We start from the raw sequence: 14256 nt of genomic DNA on the forward strand, positions 1-14256 counted from the left end.
AAAAAAAAAAACCAACTAATTCTCAGATTACTCTCAAAATTTATTGTTTTTAGCAAATATTTGACACCAGATTGTGATTGTCAGCAGTAATACCCGCCTCCTGGCTCTGATTGGTTGATTTTAGTTGAAGTTGGATGAAGTTGAGGTGCTCAGTTGTTGTTTTTTTACAGACTATCTGTCTCATGCCAAATTGTCACAACATAGACACTTTCAACATATATGGAGAAAAATACTAAAAGTTACATACTTTAAAAATATAAATAATGTTTTTTTAATTTTTTAAACTACATATTTAATAGCTATAATGAGCCATCAACTTAAAATATTTTTGTTCTGTTCTGTTTGTTTTGGTAACAAATAAAAACATACATCGTATATATTTCAACTACTTCTTCTCTTCCTAGAGTTTTATTCTCACCTTTTCCCTTTTGTGCGTCTCTACTGCCTCCTACTGGTGAAAAGTCTAATAGGACAGGAGCTCTTTCACAGATATGACCGTCTTCTTCTACAGTCTGCCTGGTATGCCTATCTATAATGGGACCATTATGAAAAACACACATTTTGGACACCTTTGTTTTTCTTCAGATGTAATGTGATATTATTGTTTGTGCTGCAGAAGGATGGCGGATGCAACATTCTGTTTTGCACTCGTTGTCGCCGGCGGTTTGACTGGAAGCTGGGACCTTTCTAGGATCTAGTGCTGTTCAAGTCCTTTTATGCATATTTCAAAATATTATACTACAGTTATAATATTGTAACTGTATTAGTAATGCTGGATGAAATTTAGGTGATTATTTTTTATGTCTATTACTCAGATGATTAATCAATTAATCTGATTTTTCAAAATTGTCCCATTCTGCAGATTTTTTTATTCATCCATCTAAGCCTTTTTTGTACAATATTTAAAATACATTAAATGATGCAAATAAACAAATAATTAAATTCCTTCTTTAAATAAGAAAATAAAAAATATATTGCCTAAATTGTCACAAAACAAGCTGGACAATAAAAGTTATTGCAATAAACAATAATATTGTTGATACCATACTTTAGCAAACTGGATAGCAAAGGTGCTTTTTACAGAATTTGGACCTGGTGAAGCTAAAACTGTCAAGTGACCAAGTTTTAGCTCAAATTCTGCAAAAAAAAAAAAATCTTAGTAAGCACTTTTGATATCCAATTATTGATCCGTTTATCCAAAAATCAATAAACTGATCATCCAGACAATATATTGAAAAAGAGCTGAGTTTTTCATGTGTTGATGTTAAGAGTATTTTTCAGCTGTAGATGCATCCTTTGCTCCAAATGATCCAGCGTTCACTGAACAAATAATATTTTATCGCATTGCAGGCAATATTTATTCTCTTATTTGAAAAATAAATTCAGTCATTTCCATTTTTTTATGTTTTTCTGATATTGAATAAGAAAGCTTAATTGCCTTAATGTGCAGAATGTGGCAATTTTCTTAGCGGATTGTCAGAATAATTGATCACTAAAATAATCGTTAATTGATCCTTAGATATTTTTAAAATTTTACCTGCAGATTTATATTTATTTATAACCTTTACAGCCACGTCTGTTTTGTAGCAGTTAAGATCAGTGAAGTCTGTTTTTTTATTTCAGAGGGCAACATTTAACCTGCTATTGCATATAAGAAAACAATAAAAAAAATAGAATTTCTTATATGAAACCATGAATAAATGTACAATTTTTTTTATTATCACAATAGGAAAGATCTGATTGCAACACTTATACCCCCTCTCCTCTGCAGAAATAATGACATTCCCTTACTTCCCAACATTTAACAGAAATTTATAACAGAGGTGAAACAAAGCCACATCAAGACCAACATGTCTTAAAAAATAGAATAAATACAAAAATGGCTTAGTCCTGAGATTGTGCATTTCTTTGGTTTGACATTTTGAAAATTATGGGGGACAAAAATCAAAGAAAGAGGACATGTAAGCTTTAAAACCCGTCAGTTGAGACTGTAGTTTTCCTTCAGGTAGATCTGGTTCGCCATGTCCTGCTCCGCCTTGGTGAGCGGTTTGGGCGGCTCCGGCTTGTATCTGATGATAGTTACGGTTCTCGGTTTGCGGGGTTTACATGAAAACCTCTTCTGATGGGCATCGAGATAGGCTGCATTTAAAAAAGGAGACAGACAAGTCAAATATACTGCTCACCAAAAACAATAATACATATTTAACATTATTTATCAACCTAATTTTAACATTCCAGTCAGGCTGGGCGATATGGCTCCAATCTTTTTCATACCATGTGATTTTAATCATTGTTTTTTCAAAAACAAAATTACAAATGGCAGAAAATATTTTCTAAAAAGTGCCTTTTGCTTCCATCCTTCCTTTGTGTGTAGAATATAATATTAGCAGAATACAGATGGAATCTTATCAGGTCTTAAAATTATTTTTTAAAAAGTGTTTGTTTTTTAACTTTCTTGCCTTTAAAAATAACAACAGGAAATTAATCAACAACAGCAAAAAATAGGGGGGAAAACCCAAAAGTGTTTGGGCTCAGTAAACACGTAGCAAAATAAACAAGATATATATATTATATATATATAAAACATCATTTTAATGAGGAAAAAAGTTTAAATGATTAATTTCTTTGTTATTTTTGATGTCGGACTTCTCATAAATTTACTACTTCATTCTCCTTATATTATGACTTTATTCTAAATAATAATAATAATAATAATAATAATAATAATAATAATAAAGCCTGATCCTTATCAGGCTTCCATAGTTCCTTATAACTATAGAAACCCAAGAAGCACATTGGTGACAAAAACAAAAAGTCCAGATTTTCCAAAAATTAACTCTCCAAAAACCAAAAATGTGACATATCATGCAGCCCTACATGTTAACAGTATTTTCTTCTTATTAGATTCTAAAGCCAGTTTAATTTAAATTCTTCTCCTCAGGGCATTTATGTCCCAAGTTTCATATTCTGTGTAGGTTTACTGCGGTTGTGTTGATGTCTGTGGATTCCCACCTGCCATCTGGAGACACTCCTCCTTGTGAATTTCATCCCAGGCTTTCATTTTGCAGGACTTGGAGCAGAAGTACACCCTCTGGCAACGGCCACAAACCGTCAGCTTCATAAACACAGAGCGGCCGCAGTAATAGCAGAACTTCAACGACGGCGGCCTGAGGAAGGATTTACAGTCGCGGGGTTTGAGAAGAGCAGTGAGAAAGGCGGACAGAAGAGGAGGGATATAAAAATAGTGTGTGTACTTCACAGGTTTGGGTGGTGATTTTCCTGGAGCGAAACGCTTGATTGGGGTCTGGTCCTCTGGAGCTGTGGGTGTTATTAGTGTTTAATTAGTCACTATTACAACAACAAAAAACTTCAGACATGCCACAAAAGTCAAGTTATGATATCAATAGAAATTATAACTAATGGCACTTTGTGTGTGTGTGTGTGTGTGTGTGTGTGTGTGTGTACACATCGGAATATTTAAAGGGGACATATTATGTCAAATAAGAACAAATACACAAAGTCCAGGGCTTACAGAATTATATTTTGACATCAGAACATTGGAAAGGTTTGCATAAATCTAATAATTAATCTAGCACTAAATCAATAATACTGTCAATAATAATCAACTAACTTAGTCATCCATTAATCATTAACTAGAGTATCTAGACTCAAAAATCTGCTGAAAGAATAACATACCAAGAGCAATAATGAAGCCAAAATTGTGCAAAAAATATATACATTTGGCTTTACAGATAAAAAAAAAAAAAACTACCTGAAAATGTTTTACCCAGAACTTCTCAAGTGGCAGTTTTAGCTCAACCTAGTTATTGCTGTCCAATAATTAATTGATTAATCTACTTACTGACAGTCATGTTTTTGGGCCAAAAACATGACTGTCAGTTTAATCGGTCTCTCTAAATTCTCCCTAGGTGTGAGTGTGTGTGTGAGTGTGTGTGTGTGTATGGTTGAATGTCCTGTATGTCTCTGTGTTGCCCTGCGACAGACTGGCGACCTGTCCATGGTGACCCCGCCTCTCGCCCGGAATGTAGCTGGAGATGAACCAGCAACCCTCCTGACCCCATTAGGGCGAACAGAAAATGGATGGATGGATGGATCCACTTACTCTTAAATTACTTTACAGAAAAAAATAACAACTTGCATACGTTTTGCAAATAAAATGTGGCACTTACCAGTCATTTGAAGGAATTGCTCCATGTCTAGAGACTTCCTCTGCATCAGAGCAGCACTCTTCCTCAACAGATTCGCCATTAGAGCCAGAAGTTGGCGCCATTTCTTTAATAGATCCCTCTCCTGCATGTTCAAGGCGTGTAACGGAGTGTGAGCAAAACGTACGTCCTAAAGCATATTCAGATGGAAACACGTACAGCAACTCAAATCATTTTTAACCTCCAGAGACAAATTATTAGATGGTGCAACAAGGTTACCAGCTGGAAGGAGAAGTACGCAAAGTCGATGGCGGTTCCCATCACGTCGCCCACTGGAACTTGCATCAGGATGTTAGCACCAGCATCGGCTAACATCTCAAACTAAAAAGACACAGACTTTTATCTTTTTACATCAGCTATACAATAGTTACACTTGCTTGGCCAGAACAATTTAGTTCTGGAGCTAAATTGAGGCCAACATTTTTTAAACTGAAAATATATATATAGTTATTTTAAGTTTCAATGCTTTTTTATTCAGTTAAATTTTTTTGTTTCAGTTTAATTGTTTACTAACTTCATGGCCCCAATTCAGCTCCATACTGGACACAAAGTGGACAGATTGCAAAACCAATACCGAGCCACACAAGAAAATTTGCTTTTAAGTTAATTTCATATTTAAATTGCACTAAGATATTTGTACTCTGAACTAGACAAAAATGTTTAATAAGGTTTTGTGTTTTTGCAGTGGATAGCTGAAATATTTTAATCCTTCATTTATTCCAGGAACTTTATCACATTGTGTAGATTATTTCTAAACATATGGATGATTAAAAGTCTTTATTTCTGTTAATTATGATAATTTTCCACTTACAGTTAATAAAATGAAAATGTTTTATGTCAAGAATTCCTTAATATTGATGAAAAAATACTAGTTCTAGGTGAAATAATCTGCAGGTGGAGCAAGATATTTTAACTTATAATATGGGAAAAATGTCTTGTTCACCTAGTATTTCTTTCATCAATATTAATGAATCATTTACTTAAAACAAGTTCCTATATCTTGCTGAAAAGTCACTTGTAAGTTAGTTTTATCTTAGTTTGAATAAAGATATTTGCACAAGCAACTAGACCAAAATACTTTATAAGCTTTTGTGTTTTTGCAGTGTAACTCTTTATGGCGAGAAATCACAACTAAATGTACATTTGCATTTATTTTAAGATACATCTCTATGTTTGAGTTTACCACTTTGACTCTGTTGCCACCTGAGCGGTAGTTGAAGTTGGCGAGGGCGCAGAGAGCACTGCCCACCCTCCAGCCCAGAGGTAAGTTAGGATCTGCGCCTGCCTTTAAGATCTCCGCCACTGCCTGAGTGGAGACGAGACGGCAACATGATGAGTCTTAAATTTATGCAACCGTTGCCCTGAAGGAGGTGGACGGCGGTACCGCGTCATTGCCGCTCGCTATGGCCAAGGAGAGGGGAGAGTGTCCGCTCCAGAGGAGATCGGTCCTGGCTCTGTGGGAAAGCAGGAGCTCCACCACTTTACAGGCATTCTGCAAAACACACAAATAAAATACATTTCTTATGATGAAGGTTGCGTACAGCTGTGAGTGCGCGGACTGTTCTCCCAGACCGAGTAGTCCTTATCTCTCTGGCAGGCTATGTGCAGGGCAGTTCGGCCCCCGTCTCTCAGATGCATGTCATCAATCACCCACTCTTTATCCTTTATGAAGGCCTGAAAAGACAGAAAAATACTAACTTTACACCTTAACCTCCTTTATTAAACGGGGGTATGTTAAAAGGTGAAGTAAACATGCACCAGATCCGGTTGGTAGATCTCTTCCTGGTCACAAGCCCGAGAATCGGGTTCGGTGATAGCGTGCAAAAGCATTTCGGTAATTTGTGCACCTTCAGGACCGTGCAACGCTGCAGCAACATGGAGGGGATAAAACCCTTTAATCTGCAGAAAGGAAGAAAAAAACCCCGGCATGCTGGAGGTAATCAAGTGAAGACTCAGATAGACTACATATGACATAAAATATATGACTTATATATATATATATAATTTACAGAGGAGATTCTTACATGCATTGGAAGGCGAATATCAGTACGAGCTCCACACATGAGCAATTTATGGACGACCTCGGGGTCGCCCGCCATGACAGACAAAAACAGGACGGGCAGAGGGACCCTGCAGCAGTTGGGGTCGGCTCCACGATCCAGTAACAGCATCAGGGTTGATAAACGAACACGGGGCCTAGCCGAGCACAAACAGGGGTTCTGGCGGCGTTAACAAGTTCAATTTTAGACTTTTAAAAACATTTTTAATGTCATCTTAAAGTAAATTTCATACCAAATGTAAACGAGTGGCTAAAATAAACACCGTCCAGCCAACTAATGAAACATTTGCGCATGTCGTCTATTAATGGGAAGAATGCTAGTTCTAGCTAGCTAGAAATTAGCAGCTAGTGAGCGACTCAAATCACAGGACTACGATGACGCAGTACAAAAAGAACTACATTTCTGCCAAGAATCTCATAAATTTTTAGATTAATCTCAGGAATTTTCTAGATTTTTTTTTTCAAAATTTCTGAGTGAGAAAAGTCAGTAATTTTAGACTTTTCAAACTGAAATGTATTTTTTTCCTGAGAAAATGTCAGAGATAAAGCTAAAAATGTTTGAGTTTTTTAGTGTAAATTTATTTCTGTATTTTCTCTGTCTGTCTACCATGGTCCAAAAACTGCAGTACAGAACATGATGATGTCAGCACATCACTTAGCCTGACAGAAAAGTCCCGAAAGAACAAAAACTACATACAATATGGAAAAGTCCTGCTACAGCAACATTTAAGATTTGCTTTTCACATGTTTGTATGGAAAATTAGAAACACTGAAAAAAATTCTGACTTTATCTCTGAATTCTAACTTCTTTTTTTCTCATAATTCTGACTTTAATCTCAGAATTTTGAGAATTAAGGTCATAATTCTAGGGAGAAAAGTCAAATTCCCGAGGAAAAGTGGTCCTAAAACTGTAAGGCCAACTTTATAAATACATTTTAAGGTTTTAATTTTAGACATGAATTTAAGAGACCCTGAACAGACCACATCATCATCACCGTCATCTTCATCATTAGACAGAATAAAGGAGCAGCATGTGAGGGGGGATTGATAACTGACTCGATTTCCTCGACAGTCATTTTGCGTATAATCTCCTCTAAGTCTCTTTGCGGGGGTCGCCTAAACAAAGTCAGCAGCTCAGCTGACTGTTCCTGCATCTCTTCTGATTCAGCGATGTGGCTGCTGAACATGTAACAGGTGGAGTCAAGGATCTGATTCCGGGTCAGATCGTGGTCTTCGCCCTGCCGCAGACAGAATCACAGCTCTCAGAAAAGCACATAGAAAACAAAGGGGAATGGGTTCAGCGTGACCTTCCTGCTACCTCGACTGGGACATCCTGCTCACTCCCCAGAGAAATGTGTTCGCCCAACTCTTCGACGGTGATTTCTCTGTTTTCACTCTTTGTTAAATTCTCCACATCTCTGTTGAGCTCATCCTTTAGCTTCTCTAACTCACTTTCCACATCCTCTGTAACACTCTGCTCGTCTCCAGATTTGTCTGTGGCGTCGTAGCTTTCATCCGTTCCCGTCTCTTTCCGCTCCTCCTCCTGAAGTTGCTCAGAGTCAGCAGGGATTTCGCCATTTTGGTCTTGTGAGACGTGTACAGGCGGCTCTTCAGATGCCCTGCAAACAAAATGAATACCGTTGGGAACAAATCGTTTTGTGTTTTCCTAAATCCGTTTTAGCTACTTGCATGCTCGTGTACATACACACGAACACACACTGAGCAGATGTGCAAAAAGCTAAGATTAAAGAAAATTAAAGGATTAATTGTGATTAATCTATCATTGAATTAATTGTCAACTAATTTAGTAATGAATTAATCGTTAACTGGAGTATACAGACTCAAAAAATTAGTTAAATTAAAGCAAAATATGCCCCAGATTCAAAGACAATGAGTCACACCTTAAATTTAAATGATGGCTTAGTAATTTGTTTTGTTTTCTTCATTGCTTTGATCATTTTTCAATTCTTGCAAGTGCTAAAAATAACATGAATCGGTGTCATCTGGTTTACTCAAACCAGATTACCCAGGTTTGAGTAAATGATGATGGTTTTAATGATCGGTGTCCAACAATCCAAAGTCCAACAATCCCAAATACCAGGCAGCACAGCTGAGCAGAAGGCTAAGGCTCAGTTCGTTTAGCAACTGGCTAAACGAAGGGACATTTGACAAGGACCCGACAGAGACACAGGTGACATTAAATAAACAGGAGGTAATCAGGGAACGAGACACACCTGGGAACAATCAAGGGGAAGACAGGATGACAGGAGACTCAGAAGACACAGAAACTCAAAATAAACACGCAGAAAAACAGATCAAAACAAAAAATGATTAAACCTGAAGTAAAAAGTGTTATGTGCATTATTTGCAACAAGGGCTGAAATGATTAATCGTGATTAATCAGTTGTTGAAATAATAGTCAACTAATTTAGTAATTGATTAATCATAAACTAAAGGACACAGATTTTTTTTTTAAAGGCAATTTTCTTGAAAGAACAACATATTCAGAGTAGAGTTTTTAGTCAGAGGCTTCTTCAAATTGGCCGTACTACAGACTGCTACAGGAGATCTTTTCTGGCAACAGTTTCCACCATCGAAAATAACTCTGAATAATCAGAATTAATATGAGTTACAACAACATTTAATTTCCTTTTGGGATCAATAAATTATTTTTTAATCAATTTTGATGTTAGGAGTATTTTTAGCTGCAAATCCTGGATGATAAATTGTCCCAGAAGTTATTGCAATAAACGATAATATTGTTGAGTTGAAACCATTTTCATATAAAGATAATAATGGCAGAATAAAACAGGAGCTCATTCTCAAAGATCAATAAACTTTAAATTCTATCAAACATTTAACACTGGGACTGCAACTCATTTTAAATATCAAAAATAAATCAACAAATAAAATGAATCATAAAATTGTCTTTAAAAAAAGGGGGTTAGTTGAGATCAAAACATCAGACTGAAGATTTTAGTCATTCAGTTTTTGGAAGAAAGAGAGAAAAGAGAAAAATGATAAATTGTGCAAATGGAAATTATCAAGTTTGTTTTAATTTCTCGTGTGGTTAATTGATTTATTGCTTCTAGCTACAAATGATCAAGCGTTCACTAAGGAATTCAGGCAATAAAATGTTTATTTTCTTATTTAAAATTAATTGTTAAAATTTATTTCTAATATAAAATCAGCAAATGTGCCAATCATTTTTTTTTATTAATCATCAGAATAACAAATATAAGAATACTAAAATAACAGCTGCAGCCCTGTCATATTCTCCAAACAGCTTTTAATCAGTAAACAGAACATTTCTATTAATGAAATATCTATAAATCATTGTGAGGTGATTGTGTAGGTTCATGCTTACTGCTCAGAGAGCTGGCTTGAGCTGCGTTGGTCCGTCATATTCTGGTTCAGATCCTGGTCCTGGTTCTGGTTCAGATCCTGGTCCTGGTTCTGGTTCAGATCCTGGTTCTGGTTCTGGTTCAGATCCTGGTCCTGGTTCTGGTTCAGATCCTGGTCCTGGTTCTGGTTCAGATCCTGGTCCTGGTTCTGGTTCAGATCCTGGTCCTGGTTCTGGTTCAGATCCTGGTCCTGGTTCATGTCAGTAATCTGTGATTCGATGTCCAGGTCCGTCGATGGGATGTCAGCCTGGTCGACCGGAGAGCTGGTCTCACCAGGCGGAGACATCGATACCTTACGACACGTGACAGAAACGCACAAATGGGAATGTTTGTCAAGAGCAGCATTTGTGTTTGTGGGGCTGTAATTGCTGTGACACACAGTCACAATCATACACCTAAAAAAGAAGTAATAAATAGCTTTTTATTGTCATCTTATTATTGTCCCAGCACGGCAATGTGTTTTCTTACTGGTGTGTCAGTGGGCGGCTGGATCAGAGTGGACAGCAGAGAGTCAAAGGGATAGTAGAGGACGTGGCACACAGCCAGGGCGCTCATTCCCTCGTTGTTCATCTTGTCAATATCAGCACCGCTATCCAGCAACAGATGGATCACATCGTTATGGGCGTTTACCTGACAGGTGGAGATACAGAAACATACATGAGAGGTTCGATCCGCTGGATGTTATTGTTCACATTAGGAAATTTCAAAAAGACGATTCTTCTACCTGCCATCCAGAGTAGAACGACTTTCTCAACTAAATGAAACTGGAAAAATTTGTCTGGATCAAACAAATTTACTACAGTTTTCACAAGTTAAACAGATTTATGTGTTTTGTAAGATGGAGTATTAGGGCCACACTAAGAAATGAAAAAATGTAATTATGGGAATAAAGTTTATTAAGGTTATGAGAATTATGAATTATTCTCATAATTTATTTTTTTATTTTAATATCATGTTTTCATATTATTTCAGCTTCATTCACGTAATATTTTGGATTTTATTCTCATGATTCAATGCCTTTATTCTTACATTATTTATTCTCATAAATATGAGAATATTTTCATATTGTTTCAACTTTATTCTCATCCAGGTTTATTCTTTAATAATAATCACTTTATCTTCATAAATATTACAAAGATAAACAGTTTTTACTACGATTTTTACTCTCAAAATATTTTTTGACTTTTTTCTCACATCACTAGAACTTTATTCTCATATTATTTCAACATTATTCTTGTAATATCATAACTTTTTTCTCATATTATTTCTATTTAATTCTCTAAACATTGACTTTTTCTTGACTTTATTCTAGTATTATTTCAACTTTATTTGTATAAATATTACAAGGATATTGTAATATTTACAAAACATATTTTTGACTTTTATTCTCAAATAATTTAAACTTCATTCTCATAATAATGTAACTTTCTTGTTGTAATACAACTTTATTCTTGTACTTTCAACTTTATTCTTGTACAAATTTATTCTCGTAATATTATCACTTTATTCTCTTAACTTAAGTTTTAATTTTTTCTTAGTTTGGACCTAATAATCCGTTGTAGATTTATTTGGGCAAATAAGAAATTTAGTTTCTCAAATTTCAGCCCACAGTTCATTCAGAGGAAATTAAAACTTCATTTTGCCACCATTGTTCTGTTTCTGCCCCTGAGAAAAAAAAAACCTAGATACGCCCCTGCAGAGGAGGAAAACTGAAACTGGGAGATGTTACGGTTGCAGCGATGAGCGCGGTTTGTCCCCGTGCGTCGGCTACATCCGGGTAGACGGCGGCGTTTTGGAGGATCTGTGACACGGCGCGCAGCTCCCCTCTGAAGCTGTGCTGAATCAGCAGCTCTGAGTTGACCTCCAGAGGCCCTTTGGGCCCAAAGCTGTCCCCTTTCAGAGAGAGGAGTTCTTTGACGTTCCAGCCAACAGTTTTAGTCTGCAGCCTGAAACAAACACAAGCAGGTAGAGGTGAAACAGATGCTTCCTCTACATACAATGAACTCGTGAAGTCGGTTCCCACCATCATCAAACCTAACAAAATTGGTATCAAACGTGTGTGCTGCTATCACTTTAAACATGTCAGTAAAAAAGTACACAAAGAACATTTTGTGCAGCATAAACAGAGTTGAGCTGATTTGGTAAATGTGAGTGGGGTCAGAGTGGTTCACCTCTAATGACCTCCTGAAATCTTTTGATTATTATCTTTAAGATGATTGTTGCACAAACGTGTCACAAACATCTGACACCAGTTGTGTTAGATTTGGATAATGTGTCTGTGGGGGCTCGGGGCTGATTGACCTTTAAACTTTAAACAAAAAATGTTTGCTGCACAAATGTGCTGAGTTGATTAACACCAAATTTATTTGATTAAGTAAATATATTTGGGGGGTGAGAGAGGTGGTGGTTGACCTTTCACTTTATACAGCCTCTGGAAACATTTTTTAATATCTTTAAAATTAAAGCAGCACAAACAAAACCATTTTGCTGCACAAACGTGTCACAAAGATTTGACTTCAATTTAGTAAGATTTGCGTAATGTGGAGGGGCTGTTTTGACCTTTTGACTTTCAAATTTCCATTAATATCTTTAGAGCAGTGGTTCCCAATTCCCGTCCTCTGCCCCCCTGCCTGCATGTTTTAGGTGTTTCCCTTCTGCCACACACCTGGATTGAATCTTTGGGTGATTAACAGGCTCCTGCAGTACTTGGTGACTGCAGAAGATGTCATGCAATCATTTGAATCAGCTGTTCTGTTGTAGAGGCACATCTAAAACATGCAGGCAGGGGGGCCCGAGGACTGGAACTGGGAACCACTGCCTTAGAGCAAATGCAGCACAAACAAAATGTTCTGCTGAGTTCACTGACACCTAATTTGTCTGATTTGAAAAAGGTGCGGTATGGTTGATTTTTCATTACCTCTGGGAACATTTGTTAGCATCTTTAAAGTGATAGCAAAACTAACTAACTAAAAAATTTGTAGCGAAAAAGGACATTTTTGCTGCACAAACAATTGACACCAATTTTGTTAGATCTGAAGAAGGTCAGGGGGTCGACTTCACTGTACGGTAATTGTGTCTAACCTGTGTTCGCGTATGTTAGCCTTCATGCGGATGTGTACAGGGAACACAGAGAGCGGATCCCTTTTGTACCCCTGGTATGGATGAGCTTCTGGCTTCCACTTTTCACCATGAAAAACTCGATCCAACTCTTTTTTCCTTCCAGGAGGAAGCGGCAAGTGGTCGCCATCTGTAGAGTACCTCTCGATGCCGGGTGGATAGATGAAGCTTTCGTCTGACAGCAGATCTTCGTCTACGTCTGACTGCAGATGGGTTAGAAACAGACGTGATAGGACAGAAGCTAACAGAGTTTATAATGTTTTATCTGTAAGCCTGCAAGGGATTCTGAAGCAAAAACATGACAGCACATACCTGAATGGAAAAATGCTCACGATCATAAGACTGCATGAATGCAGCATAATCTGGAAAATTGAGCAGACTAAAGCCTTCTTCTAAAGAGGAGCAGAGTTTTAACAGGCGCTCCCCGATCCACAGGCCCACATCCTGGTTCCCATCTGGATAAGTGAGAACACCGGGACCAAGCCTGTGGTCACTATGGTACAAACCCTGAATATGTGGAAGGAGGACATGCTTTTTAGTCTACAGAATTCACTTCCTTCAAAAAATTTATTAAATAGTTCCAAATACTGCAGGCTCACCTGAAAGATGGCTCCACCTGGGTACTTTAAATGTCCATATCCTTCCTTTCTGTTTAGGTAGAACTTGCCAATGAACTTGTGGCCAGAGGGCCAGTAGTACTCCCCATCGCCATGTTTGAAGTCCTTGTAGAAAAACCCCTCATAGAACTACAAAAATCAACAGGAAACTTAGAAAATGAAACACTGGCAGTTGGCGAAGCTGTAATTTCACATTACCTCGCCGTTTTTCCAGCTGTAACGCCCTTTTCCATGTTTGAAATCGTCTAAAAATTCGCCCTCATATTTTGACCCGTCGGGCCACTCCTGAACACCGAAGCCTTCTCGCCTCTCTTCGCCGAAGACAGCGACTCTACTGCCGCCGCCACTGCTGCCTTCCCCCTCTGTGTCCGGAACACCTTCACTGCTTGACGGCATTTCTGCCATTGTTCCTGTCTCTTGAATTTGTTTTAATGAGATAATATCTTAGACTGCAGCTAGAGATACATTTTAGTAAAGCGGGTTTTTTTATCTGCGTGATAAACGTCAATTGTTGGATGTCAGATTTCAGTAGTAATTTTGCTGTCAACATTGGTTGACATGACAACGGCGAAGCGCGTGCGGAAAGGAACGCTTCACGCATGCGCATGTGGAAGGTCGAAATCATTATTTAAATGTTTCATGTAATAAATAAATGTTTAAATAATGTATTTTATAGACAATTTTTAAATGGAACTAAATCATTAAAAAATAAACTTATATTATCCGATGCAGATGACTATGAAATAAATTCTTTTATTGCTCCTGTTTCTCCATCATCACCGTGAAATATGGTATAAATATATACAAATTCATAAACAGTAACTTTAAATTAA

At 37.2% G+C, this 14256-nt stretch overlaps 1 protein-coding gene across 1 annotated transcript; it reads right to left on the minus strand.

Moving 5' to 3' along the window:
* Window positions 1-1697: 1697 nt before the first annotated feature.
* Window positions 1698-14028, minus strand: ankmy1 (ankyrin repeat and MYND domain containing 1). The gene is made up of 19 exons (XM_044129756.1): window positions 13622-14028; window positions 13406-13552; window positions 13119-13313; window positions 12771-13009; window positions 11419-11635; window positions 10158-10319; window positions 9653-9981; window positions 7604-7904; window positions 7342-7523; window positions 6251-6422; window positions 5985-6125; window positions 5799-5900; window positions 5611-5718; window positions 5410-5532; window positions 4446-4547; window positions 4191-4356; window positions 3255-3318; window positions 3013-3167; window positions 1698-2139 (listed from the first exon to the last, which is right to left on the minus strand). Exons 1-19 carry the CDS (start codon window positions 13826-13828, stop codon window positions 1979-1981), a joined length of 3273 nt encoding a protein of 1090 aa, XP_043985691.1. The 5' UTR covers window positions 13829-14028; the 3' UTR covers window positions 1698-1978.
* Between the last annotated feature and the right edge of the window lie 228 nt (window positions 14029-14256).

This window comes from Gambusia affinis, linkage group LG10 (genome assembly GCF_019740435.1).
Source record: "Gambusia affinis linkage group LG10, SWU_Gaff_1.0, whole genome shotgun sequence".
Classification (NCBI taxonomy): domain Eukaryota; kingdom Metazoa; phylum Chordata; class Actinopteri; order Cyprinodontiformes; family Poeciliidae; genus Gambusia; species Gambusia affinis.

Coding starts and splice junctions, on each gene's coding strand:
- ankmy1 (XM_044129756.1), bottom strand. CDS start 13,828: ATGGCAGAAATGCCGTCAAGCAGTGAAGGTGTTCCGGACACAGAGGGG. Junction 13,553..13,621: donor ACAGCTGGAAAAACGGCGAG/GTAATGTGAAAT, acceptor TGATTTTTGTAG/TTCTATGAGGGGTTTTTCTA. Junction 11,636..12,770: donor GCTAACATACGCGAACACAG/GTTAGACACAAT, acceptor TGTTTGTTTCAG/GCTGCAGACTAAAACTGTTG.